The sequence below is a fragment of the Eucyclogobius newberryi genome, unplaced genomic scaffold (assembly GCF_026437365.1).
Source record: "Eucyclogobius newberryi isolate DKJ021-1_F unplaced genomic scaffold, fEucNew1.0.hap1 SCAF_9, whole genome shotgun sequence".
In the NCBI taxonomy this organism is placed as follows: Eukaryota; Metazoa; Chordata; class Actinopteri; order Gobiiformes; family Gobiidae; genus Eucyclogobius; species Eucyclogobius newberryi.
Genome location: NW_027316532.1, coordinates 22773382 through 22793555, shown reverse-complemented (window position 1 = coordinate 22793555; position 20174 = coordinate 22773382). Strand labels below are relative to the sequence as shown.

At 39.9% G+C, this 20174-nt stretch overlaps 1 protein-coding gene across 2 annotated transcripts; it reads left to right on the top strand.

Annotated features, from left to right (window-relative positions):
• LOC140353346 (cornifelin homolog B-like) lies at window positions 1–4797 on the top strand. 2 transcript variants are annotated; one of them, XM_072437858.1, is made up of 4 exons: window positions 1–66; window positions 2462–2554; window positions 2764–2951; window positions 4579–4797. In XM_072437858.1, exons 2-4 carry the CDS (start codon window positions 2491–2493, stop codon window positions 4720–4722), a joined length of 396 nt encoding a protein of 131 aa, XP_072293959.1. In that variant the 5' UTR covers window positions 1–66; window positions 2462–2490; the 3' UTR covers window positions 4723–4797. The 2 variants fall into 2 exon arrangements, with proteins under 2 accessions (XP_072293959.1, XP_072293960.1); XM_072437859.1 differs by having other exon boundaries at window positions 50–66; window positions 2468–2554.
• Window positions 4798–20174: the final 15377 nt, after the last annotated feature.

Below are 20174 nucleotides of genomic sequence, written 5' to 3'. Positions count from 1 at the left end.
AAAACTGCACCTGCCACTCCTCACTCACAAAGCTGCACGGATTTGGAGGGTGACGACAGGACTCAAGTAAGTAAAGCACTCAATTCTCTGGTTAAAATATAAAGGCGGAATATAACTGTTGGCATGCAGGTTTAAATGTGTGGGAAAACCGCAGTATTTTATTTAGTTTGGTGATAGTGTCAGTCAAATGTTTGGAAAACTTGTCTTAAATTCTGCAAAGCACCAACAAAAAGTCTATTATTATTTGTCTTATACAGTTTATTTTGAGTAAACAAATAATTAATCATGTTGATTGTTTTTCTACTGTACAATATCAGTAATATATTTTTGCAATGACTAAAATACATGTATTTAACAAAAATAAACAGAAATGTTCGGTCCGAAGTACAGTTTTGTTTTGTTTTCTCCAGAAACATTGAAGGTGGTGTAAAAAAACGTACATTATAAAGAAATTGTATATTATATGTATTGAATATTACAGTCAGGGAGTCATGTTTTTTTTAAATGACTCCACACCAGAGTCCACGCCCAAAGGTGCTGAACAAAGCTGTCACTGTGGCTGAAAACATTCTCAATGACAGTTTTCCATTTGAACATACTTTTACAAATACCACAAAATATAAATTCATATATGCCAGATGCCCTTCCTAAAGTAACAAAAACAATGAATCCAGGTGATATTAGAAGGGAAGTGAGGTTAGCACTAAAGTTCAGCTCTAAGGTTCAGCTCTAAGGTTCAGCTCTCAGGTTCAGCTCTAAGGTTCAGCTCTAAGGTTCAGCACTAAAGTTCAGCTCTCAGGTTCAGCTCTGAGGTTCAGCTCTAAGGTTCAGCACTAAAGTTCAGCTCTCAGGTTCAGCTCTAAGGTTCAGCTCTGAGGTTCAGCTCTAAAGTTCAGCACTAAAGTTCAGCTCTAAGGTTCAGCTCTAAGGTTCAGCTCTAAGGTTCAGCACTAAAGTTCAGCTCTAAGGTTCAGCTCTAAGGTTCAGCACTAAAGTTCAGCTCTAAGGTTCAGCACTAAAGTTCAGCTCTCAGGTTCAGCTCTAAGGTTCAGCTCTGAGGTTCAGCTCTAAAGTTCAGCTCTCAGGTTCAGCTCTAAGGTTCAGCTCTAAGGTTCAGCTCTGAGGTTCAGCTCTAAGGTTCAGCTCTAAGGTTCAGCACTAAAGTTCAGCTCTCAGGTTCAGCTCTAAGGTTCAGCTCTAAGGTTCAGCTCTGAGGTTCAGCTCTAAGGTTCAGCTCTAAGGTTCCGCTCTGAGGTTCAGCTCTAAGGTTCAGCTCTAAAGTTCAGCTCTAAGGTTCAGCTCTAAGGTTCTTTATAGGAGAAGGATACAAAACTGACCACCGTGAATTATATTCTAAAGTAAAATGGTGATCATTGGATGCAAGACAAGAACAGCACTGCCTTGTGTTTGTTTATGAGGCTCTAGTTGGCATTTTGCCTGATTATTTATCAAGTTTGTTGCACCTCAGGTCAAGTTGTCACCGCGTGAGGTCTGAGGACATTTTTGTCTAACATTTATCATGTTAACACAGAGACAGGAAAAAAGCATCTTTGCTCTCTTTCTGTGGAACAAAACACAGAGACGTTTTAAATTAAATAATTTCATTCCTTTTAATGATTCTAAAGCACTGGTCAAGGACTACCCTCAGTGCTGGTGCACTTGTTTTATATAATTTTATTGCATACGTAGTGTTCGTGTAAATGCGTTTTTATGTATTTGTACATTTTATTGAATGTTTTATTTGGATATCCCGTGTTTGTCTGTTTATTTTGTGTTTTAACAGGGTACCCATGAAAAAGATAACTTTTCTCATTGGGTTTTCCCTGTATAAATAAATGAAATGAAATTATTGAAATGAAAAAGGGCACCATCTGAAGCTTGTTCAGCAAAACATTTGTACCCACTCAGGGGAGTACTCGATTCATTGACTTACAATTATACCCGTCAATGTCTTTTAAAGGTTTTTTGGGGTGTATATGTCCTCTACAACAGGTACAGGTACAGGTACAGGTACAGGTACAGGAAAGGATACAGGAAAGGTACAGGTACAGGAAAGGTACAGGTACAGGGTACATTCTTCCTTCACCTTCTTGTTATACTTTAGCCGCGTGGCAGGATCTGGTCAAATCCAGATTATTATAAATGTGAATAAACTGTTAACCAAAAACATGTGTTATTAAACCATGTAAAAAAAGTAAGAGTATTAATAAGCTGCGTATTCAACTGTTTTCAACAACCATGTGATAAATGCCGTATAATTGCTTATGAACAAATAACACTTATTGATGCACTAAAATAAATAAATTGGTGTAATCCCTCATTCATCCAGGAGTGTTCCATTGTAGAAAAAGATGACTAAAACTGAATCTTTTTCTACTCTATAATAATTTGTTTATAATAATAGGAAGCTTATTTTAAAGCCAAGTTAATTTATGTATTTATATGTGTTTATTTTTTTCAGTTACAGCAGTCTACTTTAATCTGTGAACAATGGCACAGCAGATGACCAACTGGAACAGCGGCCTTTTCAGCTGCTGCGACAGCTGTGGCACCCGTAAGAACCAACAACACAACTCATGGCACATGTTGTATTAAGAACCAACAACACAACTCATGACACATGTTGTATTAAGAACCAACAACACAACTCATGACACATGTTGTATTAAGAACCAACAACACAACTCATGTCACATGTTGTATTAAGAACCAACAACACAACTCATGTCACACAATATTTTATAATATGTCTTTGTGTGTCAGTTTGCTATGGCTTCTTTTGCTGCCCGTGCATGGCCTGCTCGGTTGCGGGCGGTTATGGAGAGAACCGTTGCCTTCCTCTGTGTGACATATTCAGTCCAGCCATCACGGCGGCCTGTGGACTGCCTCTGTGTGTGCCGCCTGCTGCTCTGGCACTGCGGATCGCCATCAGGCACAAATACGGCATAAAGGTACTAAAAACAGTTGTGTTCACACTGTGGTAAGAGTGTTGGACATGAGCGAGACGTGTACTCATGAGAGAGACTTGTGTATTCATAAGAGACTTGTGTATTCATAAGAGACTTGTGTATTCATAAGAGACTTGTGTATTCATAAGGGTGGCATGTGTGCTCAGCTAAATTCCGAAAGTGATAGTCATGAGTGACTACTCCTTCACGATTATGAGTCATAATCTACAGATGATCTCTCTGTCTCCATGGAGACAGAATGAAATATTTTGATTACATTTATTTTTGCCACGCCCAAAATCATGCCCTTCGAGGCAACTGATGGGCAACAGTATGAAACCGATTAAACAATATCCATAGGAAAGTTGCAAATTTTCCAGCATCCCCTGTTCTTAGAAAACTACATAACACTTGGAGAGCTCCTACTCTCATGGGCAGACAGGTGGCAGATGGCCCAGGATAGGCCAAAACGAACCGTGCAGCAGGGAGGTGTTTTTCAGGTGCATTGATGGAGGCTGGAGAGCAGGTGAGCTCTGGTGAAACAGTGGACGTAGATGGGATGTAAGGTCTTCCAGGCTGAATTAGGCTCCATTAGAGGTCTAAACTACACCCTAACCCTAATTTCTTTTTTTCTTTCAAACTTTTATTTCACCAAGATAAAAAAAACTTGCAAGAGTCCTGGCCAAAAGGCAGCACAAAAGCACAACAATAGCTCACAATATTTCACATAATCACAGCCAATCAGTTTAAAGTGACCGTCTCAAATAAAAACTATAACAGATTATAAGCTTTGTTTGATGTTCTTTTAAAAGTAATTTGAAAGAATTCAACAACACCAGCTCATTGAATTTAAATTTCCTTTGGAGTTCATTCAAAGACTAGAGGAAAACTAAAAGACTTTTTTCCCAGCTCTTTGAGCGCCCTGGGCACAAAGATCAGGAGCAGATCCTGAGAGTGCAGGCTCACTTCTATGAGTTGTCCAAAGCATGCAACGCATTAGTAGAAGCATTTATATAACTCACATCACCAAAATCACGAACAGACATAAAAGTGGCAGTAACAATCTTCTTATGGGCTTTAAATGACAAACATGATTGTATACCAAAATAAAAACATATTTTAGTTTTAACCTGTGAACTAATAGTTTAATATGTGGTTTAAAAGACAAACAGACCCCAATTAAAATACCAAGGTATTTGTATTTGGTTACCTGTTCAATTAAGCGATAATTGGTAATTGGGTGTGGTTTTTGAGTTTAGCTTTGCCTTTTGAGAACACCATGTTTTTGGTCTTGGCTGAGGTACTCTCCAGTTGATTGAAAGCCGCTTCAAGTTTTGTTAAAGCAAGGTCAGTTGAAGGTGTACAAGACTATCATCAGCATACAGGTGCAAGTGTGTATCTGTGATATTTTTATCAAGGTTGTTCTAGATATCTAGATAATAAAAAGAAGTGGCCCAAGAATTGAGCCTTGTGGGACACCTCAGGAAACTTAGAGGAAACATTAGAGGAACCACTGTTGCACCAAAAGAAACAAATCAAACACATAAGAAGACAATAGTAGAAAAGGTTTCAAAGATGATGAATGAGGGATTACAGTGACTTGTTTCTAAGACGATGTTTGTTTGTCCAGGGCACTCTGTGTAAGGACATTTGCACTTCCTGCTTCTGTGAATGGTGCTCCTACTGCCAGATGCACCGCGAGCTCAAATACCGCAAGGACCACCACAACAACGTGGTCAACATGCAGCCTGGGCCCGGTGGATTCGCCAAGTAGAACCCCACACTGCCTTTGTAAATGTGCACGAGCCTAGACACTATGACCATTGTGTTACAGAGGACAACGAATGCACTGGGTCACTTACCCCCCATTTCCACCCACAGCTCGGTATTTACTTGTGATTATTTTGTTTTTTGTTTTTTTTAAATCTGACTCCGGGTGATATATATGTAGGATTAAAAAATGTCACATAGTCATTTTTTAATAATAGAAACACTTTAATGGATAATCTACTGCCTGCAAAAGTTAAATTTGCTGAAGACGACGTTTTGGAAGTGAAAGAACCTATTCTTAGTTTTAGATCAACATTGAAGTCTACAATGAACAAAGTATAAAATAATGATCTGTAATAATCTTATAGTCTCATATGAAATATACATAGATACATACATAATGCATAGTAAAAGAATATTATGTCTTCTTTTAATAAAATGATATGGACAAGAGAAAAGCTTCATCGAGTTTCTCAGTGTTTCTGTTACATTGTAAATAATGGCGGGGGGTTCAAATCCTGACATTAGGTATTATGGCAACACAACATGCAAATAAACACGCCTCCCTTTATACTATTAGAATGAGAAACGAAAGAGACGATTCCCAATTCACTCTCAGGTGCCCAGCTCTGACAACACACAACAGTAAGTCCTCTGCACAAAATATATTATAGATTTCAGAATTTTTTATAATAGTAGTTTAGTAGTATCTTAAACCAAATTTAACCACGCGGAAATGTTTGTAGAAGTGCAAATGTGTACAAATATGATCAGTTATAAGTGACAAACAGCAAGGAAAAAAGTGCATTTCAAGATATCTTCCAGTAGATTACTGTTTTTCATCATTGGTGTACTGTTAAAAAAATTGAAAAAGATAAGATTTGTGGGACATAAATCTGAATAATGGATAATGATAATAATGGAGTCAGAGTCATATTTTAAACTGTATTTAATGTTGCTGCTATCTAATTTGTATTTTAGAAGCCACAAGATTAATTAAATAAAGAATAATGGTGTAAACATTCAAATTTGACCTATTTTTTTAGGTTGAAACTTAAACAAAGTGGACAATTAATTGGATATAAATACATTTTCTTTTTTAAGCTTTGGATGTAGTTTATTCTGTGAACTAGCGGGGAAGAAAATGTGAAGACAGTTTCCAGGTGAAAACGTAATTAACTAAAGAGAGCAAACTATACCAGTGTCTCCTTCTAAGTTTGATCTTGAATGAAGGATAAAAATACATTTGAATGTATTTGGATAATTTGGAGCAAATTTGACTACGGGTCGGGCACAAAGAACAAGTTTTTCTACTTACTATTTAAACACTAAATGGAAATCTGCTGCTTGCTGCAGTGAATTACAAATGTAAAAAAAAAAAAAAAAACAGCAGAGAAAAGTTCTGCAGATTCTAACAACCTACAGAACAACATTATAGAGAAGTTATTTATTATGATGCCTCTTTTAGACTTAAAGCTCTAGTCCTGCAGTGGTGTGTGTTTTATTTCAGGTTTAAACCATAACAACGCCATGGCTCAGGTGCAGCCTGCAGGTTTAAGAGAGGAGGAGGAGGAGTGGAGCACCGCTCTGCTCGACTGCTTTGAGGATCCAGCCACTTGTAAGATTTCAGACACTGTTTTATACTGTAGTGAGAATGTATGCATGCATCAGGTCCAAGTCAAGTTACACAACATGCTTCAGAGAACTCTGAAAGTAAAATGAACCTATAACAGTTGGACTATCTCCATGGAGACAAGCAGGTGATGCATGTTTTGAGAGGTGTTATATGATCTCATGTGTTTATTCTGATCTCACAGGAGGAGCATCAATGTGGAAGGTCAGCTGAGGGCACACATAATAATTAATAATATACATACACATAATACTCATAGAAAGGTCTATTCTCCGAGCCACAGGGGGCAGTGCAGAGACTTGAGAACAGGACTAATGTGATGGTGCTTCTGGTTCTAGTCAGGACCCGAGCAGCAGCGTTCTGGATGTACTGCAGCTGTTTTACAGCTCGTTTGGAGAGGCCAGTGAACAGGCCGTTACAGTAGTCTAGTCTACTGGAGACAAACATGGATAAGTCGCTCCAAGTCTGGTTTAGACACTATACTTTTGATACTTTTGATACTGTTAAAGTTCAAGTCTGAGTCCATTATTACCCCCAGATTTATAACTTGGTTTGTAGGTTTTAGAGCGAGACTCTGGATGTGACCGCTAACACTTTCTCTTTGTTTCTGTGGGTCAAAGACGATTATTTCAGTCTTGTCTGAGTTCAGCAGGAGAAAGTTGTTTTGCATCCACACACTGATCTGTTGGTTGCAGTGACAGAGTGAATCGACTGGTCCATATTCACCTGCCGACAGTGAAACATAGATCTGAGTGTCGTCTGCATCATTGTGATAGAACACATTTTTGCTGCGTATCAACTGACCTAATGGCAGCATGTAGAGGTTGAACAGAAGGGGCCCTAGGATTGATGATTGGGACATCTGATAGTAACTATGTTACCAATGGAGATAAGCAAGTGGCGCAGCCTGACCAATTTAGTCTGAGCTGTGTTTATCAGGGTCTTTCTGCGCAATAAAACACCCTTCATGAAAAAAAATGAACTGAGAATTAAAACTCTGTCTCCCAGCTCTCACAAACCCAACTAGGTTAATATTCTCATGAATTCATTCTTGGGCATCTGCACGGCTTTAGAACAGCAAAGTGAAACTCGGGTGGTCCGCCCAAGATCAGCCAATCAGAGCACTGTTTTCGGCTCTTCCTTTCAGGTTGATGAGAAATACAATGCTTTATTATTAGCCTTTCACAAGATATTATATATTATATTATATATACCAACAAAAAGTCACGTACTCAAGCTTTAATACTTAACACATTCCACAAAGTACTTTTATTTATTTAGTAGTTATTTTGCCTTCCGCGCACTGCCAGATTGAAAGCAGGTCTATAACGGGACTATTCTAGATCTAAAATAGGTCTACAATAGGATTACACAATTGTTGAACTAGTTCTGATTAAGGTCTACCGCAAAATTGTGGCTTAAACTGACTCTACAAATATCTTGATGTCGCATACCACAGTTTAAGAACCACTGAATTAACTAGTTATGGAGACTGTACCTGTCTGTTCTTCTCCTCAGGCTGTTATGGGTTCTGGTGCGGGCCGTGTCTCTCGTGCACTGTCTCGGGCCGGCTGAAGGAGTGGTACTTCCTCCCGCTCTTTGACTACATCTGCTGTGGGTGTATCCCCCCGGCAGCGCTCGGCGTGAGGGTGTTACTGAGACACAAATACAAAATAAAGGTATTACTCAAACCCTATGTGACATTTTAGGACCCTACATTTGTCACTCTGTCTTCATTTTTCAACTAATCGCAATTAAGGCTGGGATAGGGGGTAGGTGGAAACAGGGCACTTGAGCCTCAGTTGCAGGACAGTACAGGATTAACTCAAACATCCATCCATCCATCCATTTTCTACCGCTTGGTCCCTTTCGGGGTCGCGGGTGACTGGAGCCTATCCCAGTGACTTCGGGACTTAGGCGGGGTACACCCTGGACAGTGGCCAACTTGTCGCAGTAAACTCAAACATGCAAGAATCAATCAAAATACAAATGAGTAAACTAAAGATGAGGACACACCTTTGATAAGATTAAAATAATTCATAGCACTATCCACAGTGCTGGTGCTCTTGTTTTTAATGTTTTTAATGATTTTAGTCCACATTGTGAGTGTTTTTCTAAACTTGTTTTATTGGTTGTTTTAATGTAATTTTATCTAGATATTCTGTTCCGTTTTTTCCCCGTGTTTTTCTGTATTTTGTATTCAACAGGGCACTCATGAAAAAGCTCATCATTAAAGAGTATTTTGCTGCATCAAAGGAGCATGTGACAAGTGCTAAAAGTGTACTTGACCTCAAACAAACTAAGACAAATTATGAAATATTTCTATTTGTTTTTAATCCAATTTTGGTTGCCCTGGGAAACATGTGTTACTGCTTCCTTTCAGGGCTCTGTGCTGAAGGACATCAGTAGTTCCTGGTGCTGTATGTGGTGCTCGTGGTGCCAGATGCATCGTGAGTTGAAACTGAGGAATACAAAGCCAGCTGTAATAAACATCCAAAATGTGGTCAACATGCAGCCAGCCCCAATGGTGAACCAGTCTGTGGCCATCATGCAGTGAAGAAAATATGTGCATTAGTCCAAATCATTAGCAATAATATTTGTTTTATTCAAGCAGCTCTGGCAAAAACTGAATTTATTTGTGAATTAGGTCAATTGTATTGTTTTACGATCTTTCTAATGGGTTGAAATGTACTCTTCTACAAAAATAAAGTAATAAAGGTGCACAATTTCACTTTTTTTGGTTTTCGACATAGAATGTTAGACAGTATGGCATTAAATAGGGCTAAATATTGCAATTAAAATAATTATGATTATAATAATGAAATCGTTTAACACACTTTTTGACACAATAATTTCCATTGTAGATCATTCCTGGCAAAGCTAGCACATTTCCATGGAGATATGCAAAAATATACATCTGCAGTAGTCCACCTTTAAAAAACAACAACACACACACACAAAAACGATAGACCTATTGTTTTAGATTCAAATCATTTCAGTATTTTTTTTCAGTTATTTAGTAGATAAATAAATTTAACATCATTCAGTGGAACGTTTCAGGCAAAACACATCTCCAAATCAGAAAGTTCATAGTGCACATTCAAAACAAGTCAAATGATAGGCCTAATAAAAACACAATATCTAAACTATATATTATATTCAATAAGTAAATTTAGTTGTATTCTTTACTGTAATGCTGCTTTAAATTACTTCCTTTGCAGTCTGTACCAGTGAAACTGTAACACAACTCCTGTGGCAGATCTGTGGCCCCCAGGGGCTGTATTTGGCCCCTGGTCTTAGGTTAACGTGGGCGCAGCGGAGCTCATTTCGTCACATTTTGCATCGGCGCAGTTTATGACAGCGTAGGAAGTGGAATTCTAAACAAGAGGTGAGATTATGCCAAAATATGAGGTGGAGTGAAGTAACTTGAGGACGTGGTCTGATGCATTCTGTGAATGGCCAGAATCTTAACTAATAAACTTCAAAACTAGTGCTAAGTGTAAGTCGTGTTACTCATATGGATTAGATAGTCATAATAAAACAACCTTCATGGGCATAAATAACACAAATTATAAGTTATAGAATAGCTAAACATAAACTTTTGTTTTGAGAACACTGTTCCCTCCCGGATGGTGCAGTGTTTTCCTGAAGGAGAAGAAGAGAGCCTTCAGGTCAGGGAACAAGGAGGAGCTGAGGACTGTGCAGAAGGAGCTGAGGAGGAAGATCAGGCAGGCTGAGGCCGGCTACAAGAGGAGGATGGAGGAGCAGCTGCAGCAAAAGAACATTCACGGAGTGTGGAGGAGCCTGAAAACCATCTCGGGCTTCAAAGTCCTCCCTGTCCAGACAGAGGGGGATCTACAGTGGGTGAACGAACTGAATTCTCACTTCCTGAGATTTGATCAATCACCCACCCCTCCCCCTGCACAGCTGCATGCTCCCTCTTCCACAGCTGGACAATGGCCCACACCTGTTCCTCTTCACACCTCTGCGCCGGCCCATCAGCTCCCCACTCCACCTGGACTCACCCATCCCCCCAGCACACAGTCCCCTGACAAACACTGACTGTCACAGCAGCACAGGTGAGAAGAGAGCTGAAGAGGATTTAAGTAAGGAAGGCAGTGGGACCTGACGGCATCAGCCCCAGAGCCAGAGTCGGCTCTACCTCCTGAGGAGACTCAGGTCTTTTGGAGTGACAGGGCCACTCCTGAAGACCTTCTATGACTCTGTGGTGGCATCAGCTCCTGTAGGTGTGTCCTGCTGGAGCAGCAGCATCACAGAGAGGGAGAGGAAGAAGCTGGACAAAGTCATCAAGAAGTCCAGCTCCGTCCTGGGCTGTGCTCTGGACTCGGTGCAGGAGGTGGGGGACAGGAGGGTCCTGGCTAAACTAGCATCTATGCTGGACCATGAGTCTCACCCCCTGCAGGACACTCTGTCCGCTCTGGAGAGCAGCTTCAGTGACAGACTGATCCACCCTTGCTGTGTGAAGGAAAGGTTTCACAGGTCTTTCCTTCGTGATGCAGTCAGACTCTACAACAAACACTGTTTGCCCTGAACACGTGTCATTCATCTTCATATTCATGTGCAATACTGTCATATTCATGTGCGATACTTTGATATAATGTCAATCATCTTGGTGCAATATTCTCTGTCCATATTACAGCTGCAAATAAGAGTGTCACTATTGTTATTATTATATAGCATAATATGTTTTTTTTAAAAGAGCTTTATAAGAGCTTTTCTATTAAAGTGTTTTTATAACTAAGTCATCTGTTTTTTATTATTTAATTCTGTGCCTACTTTGTGTTGCAACACTAGAATTTCTCCATTGTGGGACAAATAAAGGCTTATCTTATCTTAATACTATCAAATTTGACATGGGTATTTTTCCTCCCACTCACGTAAACAGCGCAGCGCCGTTACGCACTCAGCTCTTAAAGCTCTTTGCTGGACACCTCCACTGGACACCTCTACTGGACACCTCCACTGGACACCTCTACTGGACACCTCCACTGGACCCCTCCACTGGGACCCCTCCACTGGACATCTCCACTGGACATCTTTACTGGACATCTCCACTGGACACCTCCACTGGACACCTCTACTGGACACCTCCACTGGACACCTCTACTGGACACCTCCACTGGAACCCTCCACTGGGACCCCTCCACTGGACATCTCCACTGGACATCTTTACTGGACATCTCCACTGGACACCTCCACTGGACCCCTCCACTGGACACCTCCACTGGACACCTCCACTGGACACCTCCACTGGACACCTCCACTGGACATCTCCACTGGACCACTGGACACCTCAACTGGACACCTCCACCTCCGGCACTTGTTACTGCGCAATCTGGGCCAGACTGGACTGTACAGACTCATGTGCTCAGCTCAGAGAGGAACGTCTATTTGCGAAACCAGAGAAATCCCCACCGTCACATCACCATCACATTCAAACAAAATCCGTGTCCCAGTCAGCATGGAACTGGTCCAGCTGTGAGTGACGGTGCTGCACGAGACTCAAACAATCCTTGTCACCGGGGGCTCAGAGGCCGGGCACCGGGGGCTCAAAGGCCGGGCATCAGGACTAAAGGCAGACACTCTGAAAGCCAGCACCAAAACCACACAAGACGACTCCTTGTTGTCAAGACAATAGTCTAAATAGTCTAAATCTAAAAAATCACAACAGAGTAATACACGTTTTAGCCAGCAGAGGACGCCAACATCTCACAATTAAATAAATGTTATGCTCATCATGATCTCTAGAAGTCTCCACACACATTCTCCCTCAAATACTTATTTCCCTGCCATTTCAATCCTCTGAGAGTTAAATTTTGTTTTAGCAAATCAGATTCTAAATTGAAATAGAATAGTGGTGTTGGATAGTTGGTCTTTAGGTGTGATAAATTCAGCTTTTTACTATCTACTCAAGTTTTATTTATTCACTCCTCAGTCACAGCCTCAAGGCAGTCACACCGGCCCAAGAGGATTTCTAGGGTTGCCAAAAAAAATTGTTTTCATTAAGTGGTACAAAAATCCTTTCCAACCCATCTGTAAAACCTTGTAAAGTGCAAATCTGATCTAAATTACTTATTAGCATGAAGTATTTTTTTTATATTTTTCCTCCTTAATTTATACAATAAATGATTTAGGAACTGTATTTCATGTTTGTTGTTGCGAAATATAAAAATTGGTTTGATGCTCTGAAACATTTAAATGTTTGAAATGGATCTTGAGACCGGAATAAAAGTTGAATTAATTAATTTAGTGCAAATTCAGGTAAAAGTTGGACGACTAAACACGTGAGTATATTTTAATAAAATCTAAAAAAATAAAATAAAAGTGAATTAAGGATTTAGTCTCCAATTCAAAAGAGTTTGTTCATATCAAGTCAGATCGCAGTGACATTTATTTTCAAGCACCAAAGCAGGTCTACATGCAGCTGTTTTGGGGACATTTCTGGGGACTAAAATAACCTATATCATGTTTCAGGAGTCCAGGAGTTACGTTGACATCTTTATTGGACTCGAAAAGTGCCTGGAACCTCTTCAAAGCTTTTCTTGATATTGACCAACATGCCGGCATGGGGGCTCTGGGCTTGTAGTTGGTGAGAAGCCGGAGCCCACTCCACACAGAGGCGGCTGTTGGAGAACTGCTACTTCAGACACGTATTGTACAGTGATCTTGCTCTCAACAACTCCCTGCTAAATCCATACTTCGCATCTTTGTAGAGCTCTCTGTCACCGGCCCCGTGCGCAAGGGCTGTGTTCAAAATATCATAAGGCGATATATCGTCACGGACTCCGTATCGATGCGCGTATTGATACTGAGTCACAGTATCGATATTTTTTTTTATTTTTTTTAGGCTTTAAACGAGGTGGAATAGTACTTTTGATCTGCTGTTTGTGCTGCTCCTCTGGGCCGAGGTGAGAAGGAGCTGTGGACCTGATCAGAAGCTGATCTGTGCAGAAGATGCTGCTGCAGCATGTTCAGACCATGAAAGACGCAATACTTTACTAGAATGTGTTCCATATATTTCTATTTGGATCAGTTGGTTGGATGTGTGAAGTTATTAGAGCAGAATGGATTTATAAATAAGTGCTTTGTGGATAAACATGACATTTCATACATTTTCTTATTCAGAGTAAAAACATTACCCATTTGGTACATTTTTAAGACCCTTTTTTCAAAAAAGTATCAGGATATGTACGTACTGAGGGGATTGTATCGGAATATACAAGTATCGGGATACGTTTTGTATTGTGACCCCTGTATAGGGATACATATCGTATCGAGAAGGTCTTGGCAATACCCAGCCCTACTGTGCGCTGCCTCCTTCTGCTGCCTAAACTGCAGGTGTGAATCAGGGTTGGATAGGTAATTATAGATATAAACGCTGCCCAATCTCTCAATTTAAATCCGTCAGTCTGGTTGATTTAAGTAGACAGTTGGCACAAAAAATAGATACGATTTTTTTATAGTCCAAGTTTGCATCCAGTATCTCAGTCACTGGAAGCCCATTGTGAATCCTTGTGATTTGTTTGATAGAATTAGGCATTATGGCAACAGCATGCAAATAAACACACCTCCCTTGATACCACCATCAAGAGAAAAGAAAGAGACAACTCCCCATTCACTCTCAGGTGCCCAGCTCTGACAACACACAACAGTAAGTCCTCTGCACAATATTTATTATAGATTTCTGAATTTTTATTATAGTAGTATCTTAAACCAAATTTAACCACGCGGAAATGTTTGTAGAAGTGCAAATGTGGACAAATATGATCAGTTAAAGTGACAAACAGCAAAGAAAGAAGTGTTGTTTTTCATCATTGGTGTACTGTTAAAAAAAATTGAAAAAGATAAAAAGATTTGTGGGACATGAATCTGAATAATGTATAATATTGGAGTCAGTCAGATTTTAAATGTATTAAATGTTGCTGTTATCTAATTTGTATTTTAGCAGCCACAAGATTAATGAAAAAGAATAAAGGTGTAAACATTCAAATTTGACCAACTTTTTGAAGTTAAAACTTAAACAAAGTGGATAATTAATTGGATATGAATACATTTTCTTTTATAAGCTTTGGATGAAGTTTACTCTGTGAACCAGCAAAACATTTTTTGTGAAGAATGGACATTTTATTCTACAGTTTCCAGGTGAAAACTTAATTAACTAAAGAGAGCAAAGTGTACCAAAGTGTCTCCCTTTAAGTTTGATCTTGAATGAAGGATAAGAATACATACATTTGAAAGTATTTGGAGAATCTGGATCAAATCTGACTACGAGTTGGACACAAATGTTCAACAAGAACATGTTTTTCTACTTTTCTACTTCTACTATTTAAACACTACAACGCTACAACTTAAAGCTCTAGTCCTGCAGTGGTGTGTGTTTTATTTCAGGTTTAAACCATAACAACGCCATGGCTCAGGTGCAGCCTGCAGGTTTAAGAGAGGAGGAGGAGGAGTGGAGCACCGCTCTGCTCGACTGCTTTGAGGATCCAGCCACTTGTAAGATTTCAGACACTGTTTTATACTGTAGTGAGAATGTATGCATGCATCAGGTCCAAGTCAAGTTACACAACATGCTTCAGAGAACTCTGAAAGTAAAATGAACCTATAACAGTTGGACTATCTCCATGGAGACAAGCAGGTGATGCATGTTTTGAGAGGTGTTATATGATCTCATGTGTTTATTCTGATCTCACAGGAGGAGCATCAATGTGGAAGGTCAGCTGAGGGCACACATAATAATTAATAATATACATATACATACATATACATTGTCAAGTTTATATGGGTTTTATTGACAGTTCAGTTCATGTGGTTTTTGACTGTCAAGTTTATCCTGGATGAATGCTGGTTCAACTTGAAAGACCCAGGAAAGAGACGCAAGTCTTAACTCGGCTTCAAACTTTTATTCGTTACAGCAGAAGCGGGTCAAAAACCTTAAACAAAAGCAAAAATAATGCACTTAATTCCTGTTATCTTTTAAACATTTTACAGAAATATAGTATTTTAATACTTTTTAATCATTCTATACAGAAATAATATAGTCTTTTCATTTAAACAATTAACTAATTCAGTTTTTAATAAATAAATAAATACATTGTTATAGTTATAAGTAGTTTCATAATTTGGCCTAAATTATCTAAATTGCTTTAAGGTTAACAACTATATCATTAACCGTTAAATAAAAAATTCCATTGCATAAAACTTAAATATAAATGAACATGCCAATGCAAACAATTATTCAGTTTAGCTAAACCTAAGATGAGGCCAAAATTATACCTACTTTACTCTAATGATTTTGCTTCTTACAGTTAGAAAATATAACATGTAACTGCTCCAACCAAATTAAATACCTTTTGAGCAGGTTTAAGTTGAAATAAATCTATTTTCCCAAGCAAATCAACTCACCAGTGCATCTTTGTCCTCTCCTGTTCACCCATGTGTTTGGTCTGTGCCCTGCACACCTGTATACCTGCCCAATTAGTCCTGCAGCTTCATCTGCCTAGGGCCCCATCTGCTGGCTAGATTGGAGATAGCCTACTTGGACCAGAAATTAACCAAAGAAAATAACAGAGTGGGAAAGAATAGTGAAAGGAGAGACATTAGAAGTAGGGCTGGGCGATTTGACTTGACATACATAATACACATATACATATACACATATACACATATACACATACACATATACATACACATATACATATACATAAGATAAGATAAGATATTCCTTTATTGTCCCACATGGGGAAATTTCATTGGTGCAACGCAGGTAGATACAGAGGTAGATACAGAAGAACAGATCACTTATAGGAAGTCTGAAAAACACTTTCAGTAGAAGATCTCCTATAAATAAATAAAAACTCCCATAGACAAATAAATACATAAATACCATTGCATGTGACAGTAATTGCACATGAATATGTGTCACGACAGCACATAGATTGCACATGAATTTCACAGTAATTGCACATACGACAGAATTGCACATCAGTATTAGGTTAGGTCAGTATTGCGACGGGATAACGTGACGATCTTCGGGTAAGACGACTGTTCTCCTCAGTTTCATGAGTTCCTCCTTTGTGGAAACGCGGTACGGCACCGGCCGGGGGGCGGGGCCGGAGCAGGGGGGCGGGGCCGGGGGGCCAAGACACATCGCAACGACACGACGAAAACACTCAATCCAGCCGAATAAAGTCAAAACAAGTTAATTTAAAGCGATTCCAGTGCGTGTCCCGATCGTTCGTGAAGTTCCTCTTTCATATAAACGTGTACATAAACGTGTACCGACGACACGCCGTACTTTAGCGCGGCCGGAGGGCGCGGGGGGGGGGGCTCACGTCACAACAACACAACGAACGCAACGAAAAACGCTCAAATCCAGCCGAAAAAAGTCAAAAACAGTTGAATTAAAAAACTATTCCAGCGCGTGTCCCTATCGTACAGTAAAATAGAAAAAATATACTAACTATATTTACAAAATATAGGAGATAAAGCACAATAAGTGTGAGAAAGAAGAGAGAGCGTTTACACCGGGCTGCCAGCTGTACCAGCGCCTTATGACGTATGCATATGCATATACATATACATACATATACATACATATACATACACATTTGAACATTGTCAGAGTAGAAGCCTGTCTCACATCTTCAGGAAGACTGTTCCAGATTTTACCTGCATAAAACTGAAATGCAGATTCCCCAAGTTTAGTCCTGACTCTGGCACCAGCAGGAGGCCGGTCCATGTTTAGTCCTGACTCTGGCACCAGCAGGAGGCCGGTCCATGTTTAGTCCTGACTCTGGCACCAGCAGGAGGCCGGTCCATGTTTAGTCCTGACTCTGGGCACCAGCAGGAGGCCGGTCCATGTTTTGTCCTGACTCTGGGCACCAGCAGGAGGCCGGTCCCTGAGGTCCTCAGAGTCCGAGATGGTTCATATGGCACTAACATGTCTGAGATGTACTTTGTTGCTAGGCCATGGAGAGACTTGTGCACAAGCAGAGCTGCTTTAAAGTCTATTCTCCGAGCCACAGGGGGCAGTGCAGAGACTTGAGAACAGGACTAATGTGATGGTGCTTCTGGTTCTAGTCAGGACCCGAGCAGCAGCGTTCTGGATGTACTGCAGCTGTTTTACAGCTCGTTTGGAGAGGCCAGTGAACAGGCCGTTACAGTAGTCTAGTCTACTGGAGACAAACATGGATAAGTCTCTCCAAATCTGGTTTAGACACTATACTTTTGATTTTGGTGATGTTGTTTAGATGATAAAAAGTCTGAGTCCATTATTACCCCCAGATTTCTGATTTCTTGGTTTGTAGGTTTTAGAGCGAGACTCTGGATGTGACCGCTAACACTTTCTCTTTGTTTCTGTGGGTCAAAGACGATGATTTCAGTCTTGTCTGAGTTCAGCAGGAGAAAGTTGTTTTGCATCCACACACTGATCTGTTGGATGCAGTGACAGAGTGAATCGACTGGTCCATATTCACCTGCCGACAGTGAAACATAGATCTGACTCTTCTGCATCATTGTGATAGAACACATTTTTGCTGCGTATCAACTGACTTAATTACATGTAGAGGTTGAACAGAAGCGGTCCAGGATTGATGATTGGGACATCTGATAGTAACTATGTTACCAATGGAGATAAGCAAGTGGCGCAACCTGACCAATTTAGTCAGAGCTGTGTTTATCAGGGTCTTTCTGCAATGTAAAAACACCCTTCATGAAAAAAATGATAGATACATTTGTAGCTGGGGTAAAAGCAGAGCTGAGAATTAAAACTCTGTCTCCCAGCTCTCACAAACCCAACTAGGTTAATATTCTCATGAATTCATTCTTGGGCATCTGCACGGCTTTAGAACTGCAAAGTGAAACTCGGGTGGTCCGCCCAAGATCAGCCAATCAGAGCACTGCTTTCGGCTCTTCCTTTCAGGTTGATGAGAAATACAATGCTTTGTTATTAGCCTTTCACAAGATATTATATATTATATCATAAATACAAACAAAAAGTCAGCTTTAATGCTAAACACATTCAAAAAAGTACAACCTAAGAAAATATTTGCCAGATTGAAACCAGGTCTATAACAGGACTATTCTAGATCTAAAATAGATCTACACAATTGTTGAACTAGTTCTGAGCCAGGTCTATTGTGGATTAAACTGACTCTAAAATGGTCAAATATCTTGATGTTTATACCACAGTTCAAGAACTAGTTATGGAGATTGTACCTGTCTGTTCTTCTCCTCAGGCTGTTATGGGTTCTGGTGCGGGCCGTGTCTCTCGTGCACTGTCTCGGGCCGGCTGAAGGAGTGGTACTTCCTCCCGCTCATTGACTACTGCTGGTTTGGGGCATGGGGGTGTGGGGTCCCTGCGTGTATCCCCCCGGCAGCGGTCGGCTTGAGGGTGGCACTGAGACGCAAATATAGAATAAAGGTATTACTTAAACACTCCAAAGAAAAGTAAAGAAAGAAAGAACCACTTAACGGAGACATATGTTTTTTTCAAGTACTTAGTATTGAACTATAACAGAAGTAGATCAACATTTTACATTTAGTTTATTGTACACCGCAATAAAACGGAGGAATAATTAAAACAAATCCACTGACTTCCGCTCCAAAACTGCAGAACGGATAAGCCCTGCAGCAGCTTGTCATTTACGTGATTTTCATTGGCCCTATGTGACATTTTAGGACCCACGTCTGTCACTCCCTCTTAATTTTTCTAATTATTGCAATTAAGGCGGGGATAGGGGGTAGGTGAAAACAGCTGAGGCACTTGAGCAGGACAGTACAGGATTAACTCAAACATGCAAGAATCAATCAAAATACAACTGAGTAAACTAAAGATGAGGAAACACCTTTGATAAGGTTAAAATAATTCATAGCACTATCCACAGTGCTGGTGCTCTTGTTTTTAATGATTTTATTCCACATTGTGTGACAAGTGCTAAAAGTGTACTTTACCTCAAATATAGAACGGAACTAAAGACAAAGTATAAAATATTTGTTTGTTGTTTTTAATCTAATTTGGTTGCCCTGGGAAACATGTGTTACTGGAGCACTGCATAAGACTGAAAATCTAATTAAATGTGCACTAGCTTTGCCTGGTAGGATCCATTAACCCTCTGGAAATAATGCCATACTGTGGAACATTCCAGGCAAAGCAAAGGACCCTCCCAAAATAGTGCACCTAATTCTCTCCATCTAAAAAAAACTCCATCTAATTAATATTATGATATAAAATCACTTGAATTCAGAATACTTTTTTTGGGTTGAGTGAGTGTTATTTACAAGTTAAGATTTATTCCGGTGTCAATTATAAGTGTCGATTTTGTAGACATTTTCTCCCCCTCAAAATTAGACTGAAAATACACCAGATTTTCATTCAAGTCAAAATCAATAGACATCAAATACATATAAATACATCAGTACTAGGCAAAACTGAGATAAATATTCTCAAATCAAATAGCCTAATGTTAACTCATGTAGGATATGAAAGTGAGGTATTTTTGCTATTTTTGTTTTCTGCAGAATGTCTGAAATAAGCTCACGCTCTTGGTTCCTTTCAGGGCTCTGTACTGAAGGACATCTGTAGTTCCTGGTGCTGTATGTGGTGCTCGTGGTGCCAGATGCATCGTGAGTTGAAACGGAGGAATACAAAGCCAGCTGTAATAAACATCCAAAATGTGGTCAACATGCAGCCAGCCCCAATGGTGAACCAGTCTGTGGCCATCATGCAGTGAAGAAAATATGTGCATTAGTCCAAATCATTAGCAATATTTGTTTTATTCAAGCAGCTCTGGCAAAAACTG